Source organism: Biomphalaria glabrata, chromosome 3 (assembly GCF_947242115.1).
Source record: "Biomphalaria glabrata chromosome 3, xgBioGlab47.1, whole genome shotgun sequence".
Classification (NCBI taxonomy): domain Eukaryota; kingdom Metazoa; phylum Mollusca; class Gastropoda; family Planorbidae; genus Biomphalaria; species Biomphalaria glabrata.
Genome location: NC_074713.1, coordinates 4,587,874 through 4,613,625, shown reverse-complemented (window position 1 = coordinate 4,613,625; position 25,752 = coordinate 4,587,874). Strand labels below are relative to the sequence as shown.

General features: G+C 35.0%; 1 protein-coding gene across 3 annotated transcripts; it reads right to left on the bottom strand.

Moving 5' to 3' along the window:
• Window positions 1–7: 7 nt before the first annotated feature.
• On the bottom strand, window positions 8–19,007 carry LOC106059200 (eIF-2-alpha kinase GCN2-like). Of its 3 annotated transcripts, XM_056022991.1 has the most exons (33): window positions 18,864–19,007; window positions 18,048–18,228; window positions 17,596–17,677; window positions 16,423–16,568; window positions 16,178–16,302; window positions 15,237–15,347; window positions 14,641–14,799; window positions 13,984–14,048; window positions 13,769–13,835; window positions 13,565–13,665; window positions 12,348–12,475; window positions 12,083–12,225; window positions 11,796–11,929; window positions 10,571–10,812; window positions 10,052–10,127; window positions 9,917–9,950; window positions 9,749–9,805; window positions 8,865–8,987; window positions 8,398–8,502; window positions 8,022–8,177; window positions 7,703–7,855; window positions 6,879–7,115; window positions 5,791–5,988; window positions 5,075–5,223; window positions 4,393–4,459; window positions 4,160–4,273; window positions 3,382–3,537; window positions 3,103–3,183; window positions 2,636–2,764; window positions 1,967–2,080; window positions 1,736–1,870; window positions 1,089–1,175; window positions 11–675 (listed from the first exon to the last, which is right to left on the bottom strand). In XM_056022991.1, exons 3-33 carry the CDS (start codon window positions 17,646–17,648, stop codon window positions 514–516), a joined length of 3,807 nt encoding a protein of 1,268 aa, XP_055878966.1. In that variant the 5' UTR covers window positions 17,649–17,677; window positions 18,048–18,228; window positions 18,864–19,007; the 3' UTR covers window positions 11–513. The 3 variants fall into 3 exon arrangements, with proteins under 3 accessions (XP_055878968.1, XP_055878966.1, XP_055878967.1); XM_056022992.1 differs by lacking the exons at window positions 17,596–17,677; window positions 18,048–18,228; window positions 18,864–19,007 and having other exon boundaries at window positions 16,427–16,564; XM_056022993.1 differs by lacking the exons at window positions 13,769–13,835; window positions 14,641–14,799; window positions 15,237–15,347; ... (3 more) ...; window positions 18,048–18,228; window positions 18,864–19,007 and having other exon boundaries at window positions 8–675; window positions 13,984–14,051.
• Between the last annotated feature and the right edge of the window lie 6,745 nt (window positions 19,008–25,752).

The window sequence follows — 25,752 nt, the reverse complement described above, 5'->3', positions numbered from 1 at the left end:
AAAATCTTTTTATGGATCCCAAGTCAATTAATAACAAATTTTTTATTTTTTTTTTATTACAAACAGAAAAAATAATGAGCTAGATTAGATGGCTGATACAATTTCAATTAAAAATATAATTAACACTACAAAATAATCATTATTAATTTTTTTAAAAAATGTATATTATGCAAATATATGACATTTTCAGAATAATACTGCTCAAGATATACTAAGCTGAAACAAAAGTTACAACCAGAAATGCACAGAATTATGCAGACCATCATAGACAAGTTTTAAAACAGATTTGTAGTAGCTGTCTAAACACTTATTGTGACATTCCCAGAATGTAGAATTCGCAGAGTGCTAATTAACTGCTGATGGCTTGTAAGAACACTTAAGATTTACTAAAATCATTTAGCCCCATTAGGAGTTTCTGAGGGTAGTGTGTAAACTTTTTTTTGTCTGATATAATACTTAATTATCAAGATTCTAAATTGAATAATTCAAATTATTCAAAAATTATACAAACATTTAAATATCTGTCCATGAAGTGTCTAAAGAACAAATTTCATGCCAAGGGGTTTCAGCTTGAGGCCCTGTCAGGGTTTCCATTTGTTTCTTTTGAATATATCCAATTAATTCATCAATGACCATGGTCCTTGTCACTACTGGCTCCTGGTCTAGAGAGTATACCTTTAAACATGGGATACAACAACAATGCATTTTTATTAGTAAATTATGTAGTAAACATCCAAACCAAATAGTCAAACAATATTTTAAAGGTACTCCATTTGTACCTTAGATCTATGTAAAGCTCTTCTGTTTCTATGGCCGACTGTTAGTGAGGTGTCATGTGACCAGCACCATTAGCTGCCTTTACTTCCCCTGTGTAAGCCAGGTACCTGTTAGGGTTAAGCGGACTTAGGAATGCCCTAAAAAGTTCAAAATCCCAGTCTTCCCTTCAAGACCCCTTGATTCAGAAGCTAAGCGCTTTACCACTCAGCCAGCACAGCCATTGAACAAATATTGCGTTGTGCAAATAAGGTGTCAATAATGTACTTTACCAGGAAAAGAACAAGGTAAAACACAGAATGTCACAAACTAACCTGAACTGTTAGAGGTTTTGTCTTGATGACAGACACAATGTAAGAAACTTCTTTATAAAGACATTTGTTGATCACATCCGCCATCTCCTACAAAGTGAAAGGGGGAAAATAAAGAGCTACATTATGTATATTAAACCTGCATATATCATTTCTGTCACTTCATATGTAAATTACTATTGATCGGAAATATATATATATTGTATTTTATACATGGGTACAATACAGCAAGGAAGTGGTAATGGGCAGTAGCACTCCACTACCTATAAAATGCTTCCAATGGTGTGGCACGTGTTTCAGACAGCCTCTGACAACCAGTCCAAATCGTGACCCTCACGTTGGTTTAAATACGGGATCCCGCAAAACTGTTATCACTGACAGAAGGGGTAAAGGTGATAGGCTATGTTGTTGATCCTAAACTGCACGACACCTGCTATTCCTTTGGAAACGTCCACTACATGGAGAGAGCAGGTGGACAATTTATGTGACATCGTTCTGACCACAACTAATGCCCAGGCATTCATCTCATTTCTATGAGATGATCCATAGTCACTTCATGACTAAAGGAGGCCATAGAAAATACAGAAAAAATTAATAATTATAATAAATCTGACAAAAAGAAATTCTTTTCCCCAAAAAACCCAACTTACTTCAGATTTCTCTACTAACACATCTGACTTCAATCCTGCATCCCACAGTTTCTTGACTACAATTAGCTTTTCATTTGTCATATCACTATTGCCCAACGAACACACTAGGAAATCATATGGTGACAACTTCAGAAACTAAAGAGTCAAACAAAGATGATAAAAAAATTGTAAATCTCAACAAAGATTATTGGGAGAAATCTTAAAAGTAAATATTATGACATGTCAGTTGACCTGCTTATCTTCGGCAATCACAACAGCCAGATGCTCCAACATAAGACTGATTCCAACGCCATGCACTTGGCCACCGGAAATCTCTTTCTGAGCTGGTAACATAAAATTCTCAATCTAAATACAGAAAGCATTAATGTTTAGTTTAAGATAGATAAAACTGCATACAAAATTTAAAAGTTATCTGCCACAAACAACAATGTAATTTTTAAAAATCCCTTATTCAGAGTTGAATCTGCTAAATCAAACCACTGGTTAATCATTCAGACTGAATGACAACAATGTTTTTTTTAAATCCCCTATTCAGAGTTGTTTCTGCTTAATCAGACCTCTAGTTAATCAGATTGGATTTCAAAGTACCAGAACTATCTATCTAAATTCGACTGTATTTAAAAAAAAGGATTCCAAATATGTTTCTCTCGTTTTGTTTGTAAAATGTAAAATGTTTTACATGTTTCGGATGTTCCTTCAGAGTTGAAGATAGTTTACTTCCTAGTCCAAACCTCCCGCAGGACGACGGGGGATGGGAGCGGGCAGGGTTTGAACCCTCGACCGTCGATAAATCCGAACGACAGTCCAGCGCGAAAACCGCACAGCCAGGCAGCCATTTTTATTGTCCTAGATTAATTTGTTCTATTTAAATTGAAAGATTTTTAAGTCGATTTGGCTCACCAATTTGTCATAGCGACCTCCAACTGCAAGTGCTTCTGATTTTCCATTCTTGCTTTGATCACACACAACTTGATACATTACTCCAGAATACAAGCTAGGTTTGAAAATTAGATTCAAGGAAACTTTGATCTGGAATTAAAATTACTCATTAAAATTACTACTGACATTTTGTAATTTCCAGTTGAGAATAGTTCTATTTCATTTTTTAAACCTTCAAAAATTAATATGGTTGAGGAACACCACAAGAGTAACTCAATAGGTTGTGCCTTTTTTTTTTGTGTCACTCTATAAGATTAAGGTAATTTCTTCAGGAGATGGCAGTTCAAACTCTGACCTTTCTGATGACAGTTCAAAGCATATACCACACAATAGGGAAGCCATTTATAATGAGTGAGAACCACAGGGTAAAAGAACTAGAAATTGCAAAAATGAAAACAAAAATGATTTTAAAATAGACTAATTATTACCTGTAAATCAAAACCCATGTAGGTGGCAAAGGAAATAATAGTTTTGATGCTTTCTAATGCAGCTTTAGCCATCAAACCAACCTATAAAATATAGAGCATTAAACTTTAATACCAGTAGTTACATTCTACTTATAGCAGAAATATAGCATGAAACATTGCTTTAATGTGTAGACCTCTACCTTAAGTAATTTTAATTGTATTATAAATGAGATCAATGATTAAGACACACAAAGTAAGTATAACTAATAATTATAATATAAAACAAATGTTTCACATTACTTTAGACTGCAATGAAGTGACAGGTGTCAGACTGCAAGCCACACTGTGGAGACTTCCTTCAATATCTAGATAACTATTCAGTTTGGAGAATACAGTTTCTGACAGTTTTATGCCAGCTAGTTTCTCTAGTGACACAAATCTTAGTGCTCCAACTTTCTTTGGTATCCAAGTATTACAACATGTTCAGCATATGTAATAAATTATAAGAATGACAAAATCATGTCAAACAACTTTGTTAAGCTAATCATTAAGAACATTGCAATCTATTTTCATCATTTGGCTTTCAAACTGGGGATCCTGGGTTCAAATCTCAGTGAAAATTCGGATTTTAAATTTCAGGAACTTTACTTTGCTTCTGAGTCCACTCAGATTTAATAGGTACATGACATTAGTTGGGGAACAGTATAGATATGCTCAGCTCATCAATCGTGGGCCACAGACACTGATGACCTTTATATCATCTGCCCTATAGATCACAAGGTCTGAAAGTGAAACTTTATTTTATTTTCATTGACTAATTAAAAATGCTGAAATTCATCTTTTCAATAAATAGATGAGACTATTACTTTAAGAATCTAATTTACAAAATAATAAGAATGTAAATATTTTGTCAAGGCTAATTTATTCAAAAGTTAAAATTAATTTTTCACAAAAAACTAGTCGATGGTAATTAAAGATTTTTAGTATGTATTGTCCATTACTACAACATTTCTTGAGAAATTTAAAATTTATACAATGCATGTTTACTAGTACTAAATATCTTGAAAAAGAAGCTTACAGTTTCAGCTAATATATTGAGTATTTGATGATGCATGTTCTCTGATATCCCACAAAAAAGAAGTAGAGCTTTCAATAAGAACATGTGGTTTATTTTAACACATATTCTCCTTGCCTAGAGTAGTGGTAATAGAAAACAGCTATTAGATAATTGGATATTCTACAATACAAACAATTTTGAAACAATTTCAATCTTATATTTAATTATTTCAATAAAATAATTTTAAAATCTACCTGCAGACTGGGGTATTGGTTCAAAATTTCTTGGACTATAATGAGAACTTCAGAGTCTGCTATTAAACTAAAGATGAAAAATTAAACAATTCTACTATGAAACATTTGTTTGCATATAATTTTTAAAAACATAAGGTAACATTTTTTCTATAGTAAAATAAACAACAATCTAACTCTATTATTTCTATTTTTATATCAACCACTATCAGAAATAAATTGTCTCTTTAATTTAGATGAATAGAACAGGTATGAAATAGATTTACAAAGACTTACAAAGTGAAATCTTAAAATATTTTATTTGTAGAGCTAAAAAATATACATAAATTAAAAAAATGGGGGATCAGTCAAATAAATTAAGAAAAAAAAATTAATTTAAAAAACAACAGCACTTGTAGACAATTAGAACAGATGGGATTTTAATTATCTAAACATGAATGGCCAAGAAGAGGTAGCCAAATGTAAATTATAATAAGGTGTCCCTTCGAGTCCTACACATTTGCCAGTCCTCTGCAGTGGTCTCTCACACAAACAATGTCTCATTCCAAAATTAGAACTAACATGAAATTCCAACATTGACTCAATAATCAAACCCAAGCATTATGCAAGATCTTCATGTAGCCAGATTACAACTTTGGAATTTATAAACATATTTAATTGTAAAAGAAAGCAATCATTAGCTCACCTATCAGACGTATAGACAACATCAAAAGCACATTCTGTCAATTCTGCTGGATGAACATCATGGCATTTCTTTTCTCTGAACACTTTTTCAATGGAGAATCTTTTCAAAGAACAGATGTTTTTTCTTCCAACAAAGCGAGCAAAAGAAACCTTCAACCAAAAAGACAAGAATAAAATGTTTATATTTTTTGTTTTATTTATAATAAAATACAAACATTTTTTTTTTACATTAGTCTTATTGTGACAATTATATTGTTGTAACTCCAATGGCAGACTAATAGGTTTAATGTGTGCGACCTACTGACACACATGCTCCGGCAAATCACACAGGCTGTCAATCGAAAAGGGACGGTACTGTTAGTAGACACAAATATGATCTGTGTTATGGTCATGTGATCGAAATTTTTCATGGACTAGAGACAGTGTGTAAGAAAGGGCAGTTCAGTCCAGGACAGCAAGGACAGTGCAGTACAATGTGAGTCTTTGAGAATGTAGCTGTACTAGTCGAGGAGTAGACAGAGAGACTAGTAGTGTTTAGTAGGCATTTCAGTTAAGTACGACAAAGCCTTTGTAGTTAGTTTAGCCAAATGTGTATTTTTGGCTGTTGATGTAGTTAGTTATTAAACTACCACATTGTTATTTGGAGCTCTTGTTGTCAAGTTTTTGTGTTATATTGAGCAGTGTTTACAGAAAGTCTGGTAGAGAAAATCATATTACCCTCTGGTCCATTGGTATAGACACTATTCCTCCTTTGCTGTTCATTACTTTGACTAATGGAACATCCTCATCATAGACATTACATTTGGGCATGAACAAAGGCAGAGGTATATGAATAGCTCCATGATTAGTAAACACAGTCGTAATTGCTGACTTCATCTGCTGATACAACAGTGATGTGCGCCATGTAATCATATTCTGTTTAGAAAAACAAAAACAACAAGTTTTACTGAAAATATCAGTTTCAAGCTTTGGTCTTTAAAAACAATACATGTCCCCTCAGAATGGTTGACCTAAATATTGTAAGGTAAATGTGTATAAATATAAAAAGAAAAATAATTACATTTGGAGCAAAACAAATCTGAAAATTGATTGATGTCATTTTAAGTTATACTATTTTACATTAGTATTGGTGAATTTTTTTTCTGAGATTAATTGGATAGAAACTGTACCTAGTTAATATTACTTATTAATATCAGCTTACTAAGTAATTCCTAAAAATTATTATGGTGGTCAAAAGCAGCACTGTCCCTACAAAATAAAATCTGCATCTTTAATATAAATGTGAAATCAGTTCTTTTATATGATGCAGAGAAATAAAAAGTAGCAAATAGCAATACAGACAAGCTCCAGATACGTGATGGATGGCCAAACAATATCCCCAACTGGTTTGTCGGAAACAACCCAGCAAACACCAATACAGCAAGAAATCAAAAGATGTAAATGGGGCTGTTTGGACATGCAATGTGAAGAACAACAGATAATATCGCAAAACAGGCTTGGACTGGAACCTACAGGGCTTGGAGACCATAGTGAACATGGAGAGGACTAGCAGAGCAAGAAGCAAAGACAGAAGGATGGACATGGACTAAACAGAGAGGAATTGCCCAGAACAGAGTCTGACTGTGAAGTGCTGTTGCTGCCCTTTTCTCCACTAGGAGTCAAAAGGACTAAGTCAAAAAAGTCAAGTAATTTTGCTAATTTGTTTTAGATAAAAGTTAACACATTTTTTTTTTTTACTATGATTCACTGTCATAGTTCTCATTATTTTCCTAATTCATTTTTTTTTAAAGTTTTACTTTACTTACCTCATAAGCAGCAAAGTCATAGTCTCTTTCCTGTTCTTCTGATATCTTTTGATTAAAAATAGCTGTCAACATTTGATTATGGCAAATGGATTTCGGGTAATATATAGCTGAATGTAAAATTTGACTTAGCTCTGTTTCATGTTTAGCAGAGACTGGAATCAATGAAGAACTCAGTAGCTCTTTAGATGTTGGTCTCATCTTAGGATTATGAGCCAAAAGCCAACGAATAATTTTAATCTAAAAAGTAATAGAAGCCAAATATAATTTTATAGAAGCCAGATATAGTTTAGGTAACAAGTTATTAATTATATTATGATTACAATTTTTTCACAATGCTCCCTCCATCTTAATTAGATATTTAAATATTTAACATAAATGTTACAAAAATATACTATTAACATGTTTACATGTTTACCAGACATTGCCTAAAATTGTACATCTAGAAAAGATATTTTATAGGTTCAACCACTATAAAATAAGTTATGGTCATGCAGTTTGCGCTCTAGACTGTCGTTCAGATTTATCAATGGTCCAGGGTTCAAACCGTGCCCGCTCCCATCCCCCGTCATCCTGCGGGAGGTTTGGACTAAAAAGTAATTATCTTCAACTCTGAAGGAACATCCGAAACATGTAAAACAAACATTTTATTTATTTTGGACATAGTTTAGTTTAGCAAATTAAATATTAAAATTATTTTTTTAAAATGTGTATATTGCAGGCCTACTTAATTTCTTTCAATTTTAAATCAGCAAAAAAAATAATGAGATGAAAAGGGAGATAATTTTTCATTAAGGAAAAACAGAAGTGTAGAAAAAAATATTAACTTGCAATGCATTTTCAGTGGCATTGAAATCTTGAGGAAATATGATTGTAGGATGTCTCAGATTGTTGAGAATGATTGCTCTCTCATGTTCAGTTGGCAGACTTCTGTAGCACATTTCAAAGAAGATGACCCCTAGACTATACATATCTACTTTCTGAAATGCATAATTTAGATCACTAAGCATTAATATGCACAGGTGTTTGTTTTTAAAATATTTACTATCACAATGCTAACCAAAAAAATGTCAATAGATATCTCTAAAGGTATAACAGTTGCTTCAAAGACATCACTAACTGTAGAATAAAATAAATGTCAACTACCTGACCATAGTAAGATTTACTTGGGTGGGACATGACTTCTGGACTAACATAATACACAGTACCAACCGCACCAGTTAAACTTTTGTCACTGGCACTGTCTTCAGATAAACTGTTATCAAGATCTTGTCTTGTTACTCTGTCATACACTTCATAGTTCTGGACATGAAATAATTGAATATATTCAGTTTTAACATTTGGTCTAAAAAGAGAAAATATTCAGTTTAACGTTTGTATGATCTTGAAGCACTATTGCATTTGTAGAAGTTTACAAATGGAAGCAACAACTGTGCTTTTTATAAGTAAAGATATGTACAGATTTTAGTTTTCATAAAGAGGCTACAAAAAACAAAGTTATAAAAAAAGGAACATGATTAACCTTGAATGCAATATCTGTTCTGGCTAACCCAAAATCTCCAATCTTGACATGATCACAAGAATCCAAAAAAATGTTTACTGGCTTCAAATCTCTATGAATTATTTCCTAAAATAAAAAATTATATTGTATTTTATTATACAGTAGAAGGCATGGTGATTGAGCAGTAAAGTGATTGGTTTCCAAACTGGGTTACCAGGTTTAATCCTGGTGATGACTAGGATTTTTAATTTTGGAATCTTTGAGCACCTCTGAGTCCACCCAGCTCTAATGGGTACCTGATATAAGTTGAGGAAAGTAAAGGCAGTAGGTCATTTAGCTGGCCACATGACACCCTAATTAGTTGTTGGCCAGAGAAACAGATGACCTTTATATCATTTGCCCTATAGATCACAAGGTCTGAAAGGGGAACTATATCATACAGTGAATAATAATACTAGTGACACTTGAATGTTGTAAGTTGGTTGTACCTTTTCATGTATGTGTACTAGTCCTTCTATTATTTCTCGAAACAATCTCCAGATTCTTTCTTTGTTCTTACAAAGTCCATCATCTATGGTATCTCTTAAGGTTCTTTCATCGCAACACTCCATCTAATAAAAAAAACAACACCAAAATGAAAATAAGCAGTTTGCATTTTAAGAATTTTAAAGAATAAAATAGCTTTGGTTTTAATCCTGTAATTTGTTTTTATATTTTATGTTACTTTAAATGTATTAATGTCTTCTATTTGTAGCCTGCATTTTGTTTATTAGGGGCTCACTTATATTTGTACTTAAAAATTTAAATCAATTAATTGATATTATATTATATTATTTATATATATATATTTTTGTCAAATTAATTTTATTTTTATCTTCAATGGTAATTTCCTTAAATTTGTCCTGAATTTGCCTAAAATTCTTTTAAGAATAAAAGTTCAAAACTCTAAAACTCCATATCTTATTTATTACATGGAAAAAAGGTTAAAAGTGAATTTTGATTAATATTGAGGCTGCATGGTTGTGCAGTTTTGCACGCTGGACTGTCGTTCGGATTTATTGATGGTCTCAGGTTCAAACCCTGCCCATTCCCTTCCCCTGTCATCCTGCGGGAGGTTTGGACTAGAAAGTAAACTATCTTCAACTCTGAAGGAACATCCAAAACATGTAAAACATTTAAATCAAAAAGTACTAAAACAAAAACAACAATAATATTTAATACAAATGGAGCATAATATTAAAATTTAAATATTTAAATGGGTAAAATTGTTCTACATTGCAAATTTTTTTTAAATGTTAGAATTTTAGACATAGCTAGGAAATCTTTTAAAAGACTTTCAAAATATTTATCTTTCAAATCATCACTAACATACTTGAATAAATAAAATTTGTTCTGTCTGTTCCTTTATTGTAAGATCAGCATCACAAACCTGGGAAGATTAAACAGAAACATTATTATCAATTAGTATAAAAATATTTAATCAAACTAACCAATGGATGAAAAAAAAATCTTTTTTTAGCATTTAGACAAAATGACTTACAATTTTAGGTGCACTGTTTTTCAAGGGATTGTTTCTGTAAATAAGCATTCATTAATGAAACAAAAATTCATGAACATTTTTTGAATACAAGAAACAATATTTGATTTTTTAAAACTAATAAATATTATAACTTACTCAATAGATATTTCTTTTCTGTGTTTAAACTCTTCATTCACTTCATCTTCCAAATAATCTTTGCCAATAGTCTCCACTATAGAAATATTAAAGCCATTTTCTTTACATAAGTAGACTGTTTATATGCTTATTTCTATCATTAATTCTTGTTTTATTTATCAACTGGTTTAGGAATAATAAGGGAGGTATGGTGGCTGAGTGGTAAAGCACTTGATTCATGAACCGAGGGTCCTGTGTTCGAACCCTGATGAAGAATGAGATTTTTAATTTTGGGATCTTTGGGTGCCTCTGAGTCCACCCAGCTCTAATGGGTACCTGATATTAGTTGGGGAAGGCGGTAGGTCATTTTGCTGGCCACATGACACCCTCATTAACTGTAGGTCACAGAAACAGATTACCTTTACATCTTCTGCCCTATAAATCTCAAGGTCTGAATGAGGTACTTTACTTTTTTTACTTTTACTTAGGATTAACAACTATTGTTCTAATAATGAATGATTTAGAAGTTGTTCATGCTACCTTCTAAGATGTCAAAAGAAATCAGCCACTCCACTGGTTCATCTTGACTGTTTGGCAATAAATTGTTTACATCTCTGAAAAAATCAAAATTAGACAATAGGGATGCTTTTGTCTTGACAGAGTTATGGGGCATTGTAAGCTCCTCTTTCAGTGAAGTTGTTGGGTCAATGCTGAACGATTGATTAGATGAAGAACCAGACCATGCAGGGTTGCTGCTAACCTCTATCCATGAACAGTAATACCTGCAAGCAATGTATGACAATAATACATTTAATGGAAGTAATCATATTAATGTGACATACACTTATCCTTTATCTGTTGAACCATAGGGGCACCATACATGATCTGTTGACTGTCTTTCTCCAGTCCTGTCTTTTGTCTTGACTAGAATCTCTTTCAATGATGGGCTTTCCCATTTTTTAGTTTTGTCTTCCCATTGCTTTCTGTCTTTTTCCTGTTATTTTTCCCTCAAACAAATCTTTGCAGGCCATAAAGTTTTAGTTTGTGTTTTTTGACAGTGGTCAGCAAGTCATCGTGGGGCCCTGTTGCCTTTGTGATCCTGTTTTAAGTCTCATTTGCCACGCAGTCTTTTTAGGTGATACCTAGTATCCTTCTATAGCTTCTCAATTCCACAGCAAGAATCCTGCTCTCTAGATATGCAGTTAGTGTCCAAGATTCACAAGCATACAAGAATGTGACCATGATTAAGCTGCTCATCTGTCTGATTTTAGTGTCAAGGGCTATGCCTTCATCCTGCCAGATTGTTTTGAGCTTTGCAAGTGCTGCTGCTTGTTTGTTTGTAAAATGTTTTACTTATTTCAGATGTTCCTTCAAAGTTGAAGATAATTACTTCCTAGTCCAAACCTCCCGCAGGACGACAAGGGATGGGAGCAGGCAGGGTTTGAACCCGGGACCATCAATAAGTCCGAATGACAGTCCAGCGCACAAACCACACGATCAGGCAGCCAGCTGTAGACTGTGCAATTCTGACCAGTAGTTGGTGATGGACAATTTTTATTGCTACAATAGCCTTAAAGAAAACATAACATATTGAGATAAGAAAATATTTAAAGACTACAAGTTTGTGCTTATTTTAGTTTTTGAGTGACTGCATGTTAATTATCAATCTTATTTAAAATGATTAAATTTAAATAATAAGACAATGTTAATTATCAATCTTATTTAAAATGGTTAAAAGTAATTTAAAAAAAAATGTTATTTATACCTGACAACATGCTCATGTTTCATCTGTGACAACAGCTTGACTTCCCTCAACATTTTATCATTGAATTTTTTACTTTTAGGATTGAGAACAATTTTCTTGATTGCATAGAGTCCACCATCAATCTTGTTTCTTACCTGCAAGTTGGTTAAAAAAAAAAGTTGTACATTTTTTTCTTTTTTATTTTAAAATGAATAGAAAAAAAATAATTTTTCTTTGAATTCAAAGGTTCAATTAAAAAAAAAATATGTTAAATATTTTTATATTCTGAGTCACAATTTTAAACAAACCTTTAAGACATCTCCGAAACCTCCTTTCCCAAGGACTTTGATTATTTCAAATTCAGAATGTAATCTTGATGACCTATTTGTTGAGCATGGCACCAATGTAACATTTCTTTCTTTCTGATCTGCATATAAACTGCAACTCTGCTCTAAGAGAAAGACGTAACTCTTTTTTACTCCAAATTTATGTCTTTTCTTTAAAGTAGATATGAATTTATTTTCAAGGTAACTTTGCTTGAGGGTTCAATTAAAAAAATATTGTGCTACATACCTAAACTATTTTTTCTTCTCTCAGATTTGATTTTCAATGCTAATGTTTGTGGAAAATGCTTAGAAATAAACTCATGATGCAATAGTTCTTGAATTGTTAGATGTGGGAACTTGTGTATGTCTAAGCACCTAGAGATAATAATAACATAACCTAAGTTTAGATCAAATCATTAAAAAAAAAAAATTAAATAACACATTAGATTTCTATTTTTCTCTTCTTAACCAAAAGACCTGGATTAGTAGTAGATTTAAAGAAGATTATAATATTATCCCAGGTTTATCAGACCATGATATCATTAAAATACAGTCAGATAAAAGCAGTAGCCAATATAAAACCCAAAAGAAAAATCTTAATCTGGAACAAATGAAACCTAACACGACTGCATCAAGCTGCATTAAACTTTCAACAAACATTTTTATCAGAAAAAGACATTAACCAACCAGTCAAAGACCTCTGGAATTTCATTAAAAACAATATAGAAAATCATAAACCAACTAAATACATATGAAACAAAATAAATAAATGCTGGTTTAATAGAAGATTAAAGAAGCTTAGAAAACAGAAGGAAAACCTATATAGAAAATTTAAAGAAACAAAGGCAGAATTTAGGTCATTGGTTAATATGACTAAATGCATGACGCATATGACGTAATCATCTTCTTTTTGAAGTAGTAATATATAAGATAAGAAAATAAGATAAAACAAGCAAAATTTAAAAAAAAATACTTTAAAAAAAAAAAGAAGCTTATATTAAGTGTATCAATTAGTTTGAATATTATAATTAAATTTGTAATAAGCCTCAAACAACAATCCATAAAGGGGACTAATTCAGCTTATACCACCACTTCAGTCAAGTATTATTTCTTTCCCTTGGAAAGGGGACTAAGTCAGCTTATACCACTACTTCAGTAAAGTATTATTTCTTTCACTTGTTTGAGGTACCATACAAAGTAATTTATTACCAATAGTTAATTAACTAATTGGTTAATTTTTTTTTATTGATTCTTGTGTTGTCAGGTAAAAGAAATAATTGTTTACAATTTCAGCTTGATCCAAGATTGGGTGTCGGAGAAATAACGTATACAAACTTTTGACCAGACAGACAGACAACAGACAGAGTGAGTTGATATAAGCTTTGTACAAATGTATTCCTTTCAAAAAAATGTTTTTTTTTAAAGAGATAACACAAGAGTAATATTCTTCAAAAGTGTAATTACCTGGACAAGAAATCCTTCAAAACATCAGGAAAATGTTCTGGAACCACAGTTTTATTTTTTACCTGAGCCTCTTCAATGAGTAGAGATGAAATCATCAATCCCTTTATTGGTGTAAGTCAGAAATAGTTAGAAATGCACTTCAATATAAAGCTTGTGAATTTATTACCATAGTAGTCCTTAGTGCACTAAATAACAGAGACTTACTAGAGAATAAACATCTTCTCGTTTGTCAGTCATGTTAAATGAAAAATGTTTACACATGTCCCTGATTCTGTTAACAAACAAACAAAAATATTTTTTTATCCAAAATTTGATTCTAACTTGCAAAAAATATTTATTATATTATTTATTTATTTATTTGTTTGCTTTGACATATAAAGATTGTAAAAAAAAATTTTAAACAAACTTTGATCTGTTACCTTTTAGTTAGTCCATAGCCTGCTAATTTTAGTTTCCCATTTTGATTTAGAAAAACATTGGATACCTGGTGATAAATAAGCTGTATATAACCAATAGTAGTTATTTAAATTTACTGAATTGTGATTGACATGAATTCAAAAAAATTCATTCCATGTTTATATTGCAGTAGTATAAAAAATATTTTAAATATGTCTTGATGTAAATGAATTATTTATTTGTTGTTCTGCAGATGGCTGCCTGATCATGTGGTAGGTAACTGTCATCCATGCATGCTGGGCATCCCTTGCCACCCTATGTGAGGTTTGGGCTAGGAAGTATTAATCTTTATTTCTGAAGGCATGTCTTAAACTGACAAGTCAATAAATATAACACAATTCCTTCTTTATACGCAACACAAAGTATTTACCAAACAAAACCTGCAGCACAATATCTGGAAAGCTTATAAAGAATACTTTTTTAACAAACATTTATTTGCTGGTCCATAACATGTTTTTTTTAAACATTTTAATAGACAAGCATTTTTTGAGACTCAAAGTACATTCTATTTAATTTACATATTAAAAGATTACCAGAATATTCTCACAAGATTTCACACACTACACAACAGCTCTGTAATTTAAAAAATTGTTTTCAAAGATGATAAAGTATCAAATTACAGTCAAATTTCTGTGAGCCAGTGAATGATGGTGAAGATATTCTAATGCTATGAGCAACTCATGTGTGTACATTCTCACTAGTTCCAAGGGTAACTTGTGATCACAGTTTTTCTTGAAGACTGCAGACAGACTAGAGCCACCACAATATTCGACTAGGATCTAGTAAAGTACAAAATTAAGGATTGAAGGCAGAGACAACCAAAAAGAAATTGTAATTTTTAACACAGACACTCATTATTAGCAAAAATAATAATCTCATATATCTCTAAATATTAAATATAAGGTTGAAAAGGTCCAGGTGTGAATAGGCTTTTTTGGTATAATTGTTTTTATTTATTCAGTATAGTTTAACAAATAAGATTAATAAAATGTGATCTAGCAACTAATAATGGAAATCTTATTAATGAGATTGAAGATAAGGAGCATTGGAGATACAAAATTGATCTAGTCATTTCAATCATTCATGGGCATAAATAAAACAAATACATTTGTATTTTATAATTGTTTATAAATATACTGAATCTGCAAACTTATACAAAATTGTATATAATGAAACAATTCTAGATCTAATGAATTCTTTTATCTTTCATACTTACATAAACTCTCACTTTTTTGGAAGTAGAGGTGTAATGCCATCCTTTATACTGGCATAGCAAAGGGTGCTTGAGACTTAGCAATAGCTTTAAGTACCTTTTTAGCTTCACAATCTAGAACAGATACAAAGGCTACTGACAGTGAAGACAATTTGTATTACATATGACCTAGTCTTATTAAGTTCATTTTAAAATTATGTACTTTTCTATTAAATATTAACAGCATTAAAATCACTTAAGAAATCTAAAATCAATATTATTAAAACTATTTTATATTTCCTTTTATCATAAGCATTTTTCTCAAACAAATTGTTCTCTCACTGACTCATACTGACATACTAATACTGACTCAAGAAAAATGATGGTAATCTTAGTCAAAACTCCACAAGACTGATAAAATATTTCACAAAAGAGGTTGACATTTATAAATGAACTGGCCAATTAATTTATTACACTGGTGGTTGACGTAACAGAGGTGCCCCACAGAAATGCTTTAAATACCAGCTTAGGCTCCAACTTGCCTTAGCTGACATAGAAGAGAGCACATGGTTTTGCATGCGTCTTCAGAACGAGACAGCTGGAGGTTACTCACAAAGGCTGCAGGATACACATTTGAGACCAAAAGAAAATCTGCTGCCGAGGACAGGGACAGACTCAAAAAGAAAATCTTAATCGACCACTGGCAGACAATGGTTATGCTTTCCCTGGTTGTGGGAAAATATGTAGATCACAGCCGGGATGCGTAGCCAGAGAAAATTATACATTCATTCCTCATTAATCTTCAGACTTGAAGTCAAGCAAATGGCAAAGAACCACATAGAGGGTGACTGACCAGCAATTATGGCATTTCCTCCTCTCCCCCAAAAAAATTTCATTATTTTGCAGACGGATAAACACCATTAAATAATTCAGTTAGAATGTAATAAAATATAATGCAAATTTACCATATCAATTTTGTTTGCTTTTGTAATATCTAATGTTCTCCAGTTTGCCACCATGTTAAGTATTGCAATTAGTTCCCCTGAGCTTGCATCTTTTCCTAAGAAGACATCACTATGGCCAAACTTCCCTGCAAGAAAATTAGTGAAAAATACTTAATCAAAATCAAATTTAACAATTAAAGCAAACAGAGGAAATAATGTCTTCAAAGCTAAGCATCACAGCAAGAGACAATCAAAACAATACTTACCAACCTTCTTTCCTAAAATAATATTTTGTTTATGCCCATCTAATCCTCTGAATGTAATCAATGGCCTGCTAATGTTCTGTCTACAACCAAATGTATGTCTAGGGCAGTGGCAAGTTGCTTCCTTGCAGTTCATTTTTACTCCAGATCTGTTGGATGAAAAATCCCCATTTAAATAAAAGTTGTAAATTGACAGGTAAAGGCAAATGAGACCAGTGACACACTAATTAGTTCTAGGCCCCACCCCTTCACACAAAAAAAAATGATATTGGAATATTAATAGGATTTCAAACTAGAGCTCTGAAAGCATAGGGTTGTGTGGTATGCGCTCTGAATTGTCATCTCTATGGTACTGGGTTTGAATTCTGCACACCACCATCTTGCGAGAGATTTGGGCTGGGATGTAATAATCTTCCATTTTGAAGGGACAGCTAAAATATGTAAAGTAACACAAAACAAAAATTAATGAAACAAAAAGTGCATTTCAACTTGAGAAACTTTTTCACTATATGTAATCTGAAGCCTATCAACTAATTGCTAGCTCCACTTTTCACAAAACCTACCAGCTGTATGAGAAAGCATAACATAAAGACCACATAATAAAGTAGATGTTAACAGGGTTAATTTCTTGAGGCTCTGGTAGTGTTTCTCATTCTGCATTCTAAAACTAACATAGTGGACAGATCAAACTAACCAGAAACAAGTCAGAAATATTTAACATGCATAAAAAAATCTTAAATCTCTTAAAAATGAGCTATAATGGAGCCTAATATTAATTTAATTAGCACTCACAAGCAAGCTCTGTATTTGTAAACTTAACTGTAGAAAATAAAAAAGTCTACCAATGATATTGTAAATTCAGTGCATGTTAGGTCATTTTGTAGACATCTAAATGGTTAACTACAGTTCATTTCTTCAGCTTTATGCACATGTTACATATATATATAGGTTTAATGTGAAATGCTCTCACATCAGCTCCACAACAGCTCAGTAATTAATCAATCAGTCAACACAAAGATAACTATCAAACTGAATGACTGTATATAATTGAAAAGAATGATCGCTAAATCATTTTAAGGGTAGATTTGCAAATTGACTTTGGAAAAACAAAGCCCCTCATATAAAAAAAAATTATGCAATTTCTAAAAGGTGGTAACATAACTGTATCATAATTACCTGTTTGAACTTTTGCTTTTGGTTTTCCAAAAGTTATTCTTGGCATACATCATGTTTTTTTTTGAACACCAATTAGGCCTATCTTTAATAAGAAATAGAAATCTTGACATTTTAAAATATCCCTATAGAATCAAATCAAGATAAATCATTACATCATCCATTGAAAAGTTATATGTCAGAATAACTGGGTCGCAATCATTGATGTGATTGAGTTTATGGATCAGTGAATTTCTGTCTGACTGTGATATATAATATGCACTTAAGATAGTCAACACAATGGTACCGACCCAGCCCAATTCAATATTCTGGCACATACAGATAGAATGAGCTAAAGCTAAAGATGAACTGGGAACAGTATTCCTTGTGTAATTGCTTAAGCATCAAGAGCTCTCACAGATACATAAACAAGTTCAAATCAAGAAGGAACTTAATTATTATGCCTCCAAGCTTACCTTCAGATAGGCCTATGCTTCAAGCTTATAGGCCCTCCACAAGTGTAACTTAGGATAGTCAAGTGAAAGTAGATAACTAGGGAAGTTATGTGTGATGAACATAAAAAACTAAGTGTCAGAGCTGCTCTAGATCTAAGACGCCAGATCTTTCATACAGAATGATTGGATATGAAATGTTCACCTTTGAAAGAAAAAAAAGTATATTATAATAGATTGCGAAATTAGCGGGGGATGAAAGGGGACTGAACTCGATTGAATCGAGCTCGAAACCGGCCTGAAACGTAGAAGCTCGGCCAGTAAACCTCATTTAAAAAACAAAATTAGGTAGACCTAACCCAATGTTTTCAGCTTACAGACTTATCAATCCCTTCCCCCCCCCCCAATTTAAGCTAAAGGTATATCTATAGGCTTACTATTGTAGCCTCAGTTCATCATTTAAACGTAGATCTGCTCTGCTGAAATACGAGAATTCATAATTTGACTTTGTCTAATTCTCTCCCTTTTCACCTTTTCCCTTATAAATAAGATGAGAGAATGTCATTTTTTAAAAGTTTGCTGCTAGATGCATATTCGCGGCTTCTTATATCATAAGGAAAAAAAAAAGGCACGATTGCATGTTGGAATATTATTAACTTTAATTGCTTCACATTTTTTTAATAAATAAGATGACTCGAGGCAGAAATTTGTTTTACATTTATTTCTTACGTTTTACGGCCATTTATTGTCCGTAATACTAAAAAGATTCTAGCTTCTACATTATATACACACACACACACACAGAACACATCACAATTAATTAACAATATTTTGTCTTACCAATTTGTCTACATGGAATAGTCAAGATTCAGCCCTAACACACATACAAATGAAGCCTTTATGACTATGTAGACACCTATATATATTCAGGGCTGATTATAAATGTCACGTACTGTCAACATTGCTCACCAAATCAATAGATCTAGCTCAACAGATAGGCCCTTTTTTTTTTTTACCTGCCTGGTCGTATGGTAGGCCTTTTGTGGTCTGGATTCTCGTCTCAACGGTCACTGCCACAGTCTCTTAACAGTAAATATAAATTCTTATATACAATCTCACGATCCAACAAAAATAATAAAAAAAATGTTTTACATCAGGCATGTCAAACTCGTTAAGGTGTATGGGCCGCATAAAAACTAACTATTACCTGAGGGGCCACAGCCAAAAATCAGTTGCAAAACAGCCTACTAGTTTTATGTAAATTAGAAACAATACAATGGAATTCAATAATTAATGGCATACCTGTCCCTTAGATAGCTAAATGTGTAGTACTATTCGGTAATTAAAAATATGATTACGCATTATTTTCTATGTTCTGATGCTTGACATCTTTTATAGGATACAAGCTTATTAATGTCATGTTGAATTATTTTTTTTTACTGATGACAAATATTGATGAGATAATCTCAAACGGCGAGGTGCTTTTGTAGCTTTCATTATGGCAAAGAACTGCTCACAGAGATAAACAGCAAGAATTCTGGCTGCAAATTTCCGCAATTCAACGTACCGTTCAGGGTAAATAACTGTAAAATTTTGGCACAGTCAATTCTATATACTTTGATTTCAACAAAGAATCTAACTTCTATTCTATCAGCTCTAGTTGCACATTACCAGCAGCAATTTCAGAATCAAATGAAAATGGAGATACAAACAACGAAAATTCTTGCTCGTACGGAACGAAGTCACGAAAACGGTCATTGAAAGCATCTACTAACGATTACAGGTGTAAGACATATTTACCAAATGTTGTAGCTGTTTTTAGTTCCTGACACGTTGAGAAGTGAACATGATTTCCTCTTCATATTTGGTTTATCCACAGTCGTAATTTTGTTTGTAAGCACTTCACATGATTACACGCAGTTGTGACAATTTTGTCTTTAATTTGAAGTTTCAAATTCAAGTCTTGCACATGAACAGTGATATCAACTGCCAATGCCAAATCCCGAACCCATTCGTCAATTTGAAAATGTTCAACAGGTTCACCTTTCATGTTAAGAAACTATACAATTTCCTCACGCAGTGCAAAAAATCTCTTCAATACTTTATGACATGAGAGCCAGCGGACTTCTGTGTCGTAGGGAACACAATCAAATTCGTGTCCAATGCCATCCAGAAACATTGAAAATTGGTGATGATTTAAACTACAGGCATGAATAACATTGAGAATGACTGAAACCGGTCCTATGACATGTTGGAACTTTAATTTCTTTACGCAGAATGTTTCTTGGTGAATGATGCACTGAAAATGAGGAAATTTAAACTTTGCATCAATCTCTCATTTTTTTTTGCAAGTAACTTTGCATCAAAAACATTGCATTTCATGTTTGGTGCGCCATTCGTTGTTAGACTAGCTAGTTAGTAATTTGTACTGCCATTTCAATCCCTGTTATTTCTCAAAACATCCTCGCTTGTTGTGGTGTTATGCATCGAACAGAGCTTAAAGTATAACCTCATGTATCTCAAAATTCCTGTCTTATCTTATATAATACGAACGTTACTTCAAAAAAGAAGATGATTACGTCCTGCGCTGTCACAGGCCCTTATGAATATAGCCAAATGTGCTACACCCGTTACATCAGTTGACTCATGGAGAGCCAATGAAAATAATTCAAAATCTTTAATTGTTCACGCAACCTGACTGACATGTCATGTATTCTATCTGCCACAGTGTTCCTAGTTAACGCTATTTCTGTGAATGCTTTCACCTTTTCTAGACAAAGTACTTCGGCTGTAACGACACTCCTTCATAAAATCACATTCACTAAATGTTGTACTATGGCTTGCAATTAAATTTGACAAATTGTAGCTTAAATTGCTTTCACTGCAGACTCACTCTCGTTGTTCAGTTTAACAAATACTATTTTTCAATTCAAGTAGCTTGTCATCTCTTATTTTCCAGCGTAACAGTTTAATTTTATTTCGATAATTTTTAGGTGGCTAAGCGGGCCGCACGCAAAGTGGTCGCGGGCCGCATGCGGCCCCCGAACGCCGAGTTTGACATGCCTGTTTTACATGCTTCACAAGTTTCTTCAGAGTTAAAGATAACCTATTTCCGAGTCCAAACCTCCCGTCGCGGGGTGAAAGCGGACAGGGTATGAACCAAGGACCATCAAAACGACCGAACGGCGAGCCAACGCGCATACCGCACGACCAGATATAATGCAGCCATCAATCATATGTCCACCCTCTAACAGGACTTCAGGGTTAACTACCTAAAATCCTTCCCATCGACCCAAGACAGAAAATTCACGTGCCCTAGCACATTACAGACATTGACCAGATGTCGCAAAATGAGATTGTGACATCACGGGTTCGAACCCTGCAGGCCAGCATTCCTCCCTCCCTCATACCGACTTGTAGTCTGATATATATTAAGCCTCATTTCCCAGCACAGGTCTGGATTGTCTGACTCTAAACCAAAACCTTCACCTACTCAGCTGCTAAAAATATCAAAATTTTCACTAGTCACCCCCCCCCCCATATATATTGTTATAAACCTGGTGGTGGCACAGATGGGGGTAGTGGTGTGAGTGTAGTCAGCCGACGCAAATCGCCCCAGGTCAGCGCTAGACGAGCGGTCAACCGTGACGAGTTACGACGATCGGCCGAGACGAGTGTCAACAAGAGGGTTCGGGAAGATCGCCGTCGTGAACAGAGCTCAGTAGCGTCACGAGAGTTGTAGTCATCTAACCACCTAGAAACGTTGAGCGGCGTTCTGTCCGGTTCTAGAAGGCCAGTAGGGACCCTATATAATGAGCGGAGGTGTCGCAGTCAAGACGGTTGAGAAAGCGGGTTCACGACAGGAGTTCAGAACACGGTCGACTACAGCACAGTTCAACGGTGTGGCATTACGACGGTTTAGTGCGGAGTACTGTCAAGTACAGTTGAGACGAACGGCGTCTTGATCTGTGATCGAGTCCGACACAACGAGCCCAAGTGTGTGAAGTCAGTCCCGAACTGTTGAACCCAGTGTAAGCCCGGAATGAGACGGAGAGGCCAGTGCAAGACTTGATACGGCGGAACGGTGTTATCGGAGAGATATTTGTTATCGCAGAGCTATTTGTACTGTTCTACGTGCTGCCAATTGTACAGTATTGGCTGTTATTTATTCAGCTATTAAAGTGTTACGTTACTTTGGAGCCCTGAGTTGTCAAGTTCTTTAAGTTGGTGGTGTAAGGTGCAGTTTGCAGAGAGCCTGGATAGTGAGATTCGTAACAATATATATATATCCTTAACATGAAACAACAGACAAGTATAATAGCAGATGGATATGTGTATAGCAGTTGCACTTTTAATCTGAACTTAATAAACAACTAAATACTCAGAGTTAACACATTTTTATTTAGGGTAGGCCCTATAATCTGAGTCGTACATTTGATTAAATAGAGGGATGTTAAAATATAAACACATCATTGACATTTAAAAAAACTTTGCTGCTGGCAAATAATAAAGAAAGAAACCATAAAAAAAACTTTAAAAAAATAAAAATTGTACGAATTTGTACTAGTCTAGATTTAGATCTGTTTCATTACAGATATTGTTTTTGCTTAGCGCTATTTTATGCTTTTAGCTTTCTCAATATCCCAGCCAGCAAAGCTACCTGTTCAGGCCCGGGCTGAGTTAGGGGCCCGCACGGGGAACCGGATAGTCGTGCGGGGCAGTTTTTTCCTTTCCTACCCCGTCATGCGCCCATTCAAAACCCCCCTTAGATGAATGGGGCCCGTAAGTAGCAGGGGATGGAGAGATTCGCCCCATTGTTTCACTGCTGAGCGTCGGCTGGCGGTCTGAATTTTGCGTAATACAGTTACGGTCCCACCACCTTCCCCCTTCTCGTCCTACTGGCAAGGAGTGCCCTCCCCGCCTCGCTCTTATCTCGGACGAGACCGTCGGCCAGGAAACTCGTTGCGTAATGAAATTCAAGGGGAGACAAAAAAAAGAGCTCAATATAATTGGTTCGGATAGTCTCCCATTTCATTATAAACACAATAAACTCATTGAATGTTTTGTTATTTTTTTATATAAACTTTTTATTGCTTCGTTTTTTTTTTGTTTTTTTTTTACATTAACATATTTCGTTTTAATATATATGTATATAGCTATGAAATAAAAACAAGTGTTTTATTGTTATACAATATATAAGGACGATTCTTTTGATTTAATAATTTTATTTACATATTTAATGAAAACTATATTTTTTGATATTTGAAATTTATCAGAACATTTTTTACGAACAATATAAAAACTGATGTAAACGCTGCATACAATAACTGTATCCCTGATAGCAAAATGTTCGGGCCCGGTAAGGACCCCCAATTGGGCCTGCCCATACTAACCACATGGGCCCCAATTGGGGGAAGAACTCGGCCCTTAAGGTTGAGTCTGGGCTCAGTCAGTGGCCCCAGAAAATCCCCTTGTGAAATCTGTGTGGGACCAGTAAGGAAAAGGACTTGTGGGCCCCAATAAGGCTATAGATACTTGGCCCTTTGGGGAGAATTATTGAAAGCCCAAATGGGGCCCTTAGGGGTCGAGTCTGGGCGAAATCAGAAGGCCAAGATGACGCCGTGATGGAAACCTCATGGGGCCAGTACGGGGAAAACATTAATTGGCCTGAAAAGTCTTAACACATGGGTTCGATTTGGGGGATGAACGTTGGCCCAAACGGGTGCCCTTAGGGCTGAGTCTGGGTTCAGTTAGGGGGCCCAGATGAAGCCCTGATGGAAACCTCATGGGGCCAGTACGGGGAAAAATTGAGGGGCCTGAGAGGGCTAAACTCATGGGCCCCGTTTGGGGGATGAACGTTGGCCCAAACGGGTGCCCTTAGGGCTGGGTCTGGGCTCAGTTAGGGGGCCCAGTTGAAGCCCTGATGGAAACCTCATGGGGCCAGTACGGGGAAACATTGAGGGGCCAGAAAGGGCTAAACACATGGGCCCCATTTGGGGGATGAACGTTGGCCCAAACGGGGGCCCTTAGGGCTGAGTCTGGGCTCAGTTAGGGGGCCCAGATGAAGCCCTGATGGGGCCAGTACGGGGAAAACATTGAGGGGCCTGCTAGGGCTAAACACGTGGGCCCCATTTGGGGGATGAACGTTGGCCCAAACGGGGGCCCTTAGGGCTGGGTCTGGGCTCAGTTAGGGGGCCCAGTTGAAGCCCTGATGGAAACCTCATGGGGCCAGTACGGGGAAACATTGAGGGGCCAGAAAGGGCTAAACAAATGGGCCCCATTTGGGGGATGAACGTTGGCCCAAACGGGGGCCCTTAGGGCTGAGTCTGGGCTCAATTAGGGGGCCCAGATGAAGCCCTGATGGGGCCAGTACGGGGAAAACATTGAGGGGCCTGCTAGGGCTAAACACATGGGCCCCATTTGGGGGATGAACGTTGGCCCAAACGGGGTCCTTAGGGCTGGGTCTGGGCTCAGTTAGGAGGCCCAGTTGAAGCCCTGATGGAAACCTCATGGGGCCAGTACGGGTAAACATTGAGGGGCCAGAAAGGGCTAAACACATGGGCTCCATTAGGGGGGATGAACGTTGGCCCAAACGGGGGCCCTTAGGGCTGAGTCTGGGCTCAGTTAGGGGGCCCAGATGATGCCCTGATGGGGCCAGTACGGGGAAAACATTGAGGGGCCTGAAAGGGCTAAACACGATGGCCCCATTTGGGGGATGAACGTTGGCCCAAACGGGGGCCCTTAGGGCTGGGTCTGGGCTCAGTTAGGGGGCCCAGTTGAAGCCCTGATGTAAACCTCATGGGGGCCAGTACGAGGAAAACATTGATGGGCCTGATATGGCTAAACACATGGGCCCCATTTGGGGGATGAACGTTGGCCCAAACGGGTGCCCTTAGGGCTGAGTCTGGGCTCAGTTTGCCTCTAGTTTCTCTCTCTCTTTTCTCCCTACTGACAAGGAATGCTCTCCCGGTCTAGCGTTTATCTCAGACGAAACATAGAAAGTTATTACGTAACATAACTCGAGAAGAGGTAAAAGAAAAAAAAGAAAACCATGACTTTGATATGTTGGCTCGGATAGACTCACTTAGATTATTAATACAAACAATATTGCTGTTTTTTAATTATTTTATTTTCATAAAAATGTGTATAGGTTCCTATATGTTTTACTTCTTTTTTTTTTTTTTCGTTCTTTGCATTTAATTTAAAGTTATAGAATGCTGATTTCTAAACTGTGATAATTTTATCTTACATTATACTTTATTAAATAAATTGGATTGTAGGTCATTTTTAGGTATAACATTCAATGTCATTAAGTCAAAAAGTGATTTATATTATATATTTTATTTATTCTTCTCACAGTAGTTTGATCAAAACGTTTCTACTATAACGACATATAGGCTATATGGGATATTTGTGTGTGTGCATGTTTGTTAGCGCGCGTGTGTATGAACTATGCATGTTATATGCCAATTTAAAATTTCTAGATCTAATATAGTATGTGACAAGATTTTTCATGTGATGGCTAGATACAAATGTGCGATTAATATGATGTCGAGTGTTTTGATTTTTTCGAGTAAAAAAAAAAGCAACTTGTGACTTTACAACACTTGCTGTAAATGGACCTTCACTTAGGCATCATTTTGACTTTGCTCACGTAATGTAACACCCCTGTGACCATAGTCGCACTCCCTCTACGTCTATCTGACCCAGATGTTGAATTAACATCATG

What these genes read in the sequence shown, in the direction of transcription:
- LOC106059200 (XM_056022991.1), bottom strand. Translation starts at nt 17,648, where the DNA reads ATGATGTATGCCAAGAATAACTTTTGGAAAACCAAAAGCAAAAGTTCA. An exon ending in GAGAAGATGTTTATTCTCTA is followed by an intron (nt 13,666 to 13,768) that starts GTAAGTCTCTGT and finishes ACACCAATAAAG; the next exon opens with GGATTGATGATTTCATCTCT. An exon ending in TGTTAGTAGAGAAATCTGAA is followed by an intron (nt 1,176 to 1,735) that starts GTAAGTTGGGTT and finishes TTCACTTTGTAG; the next exon opens with GAGATGGCGGATGTGATCAA.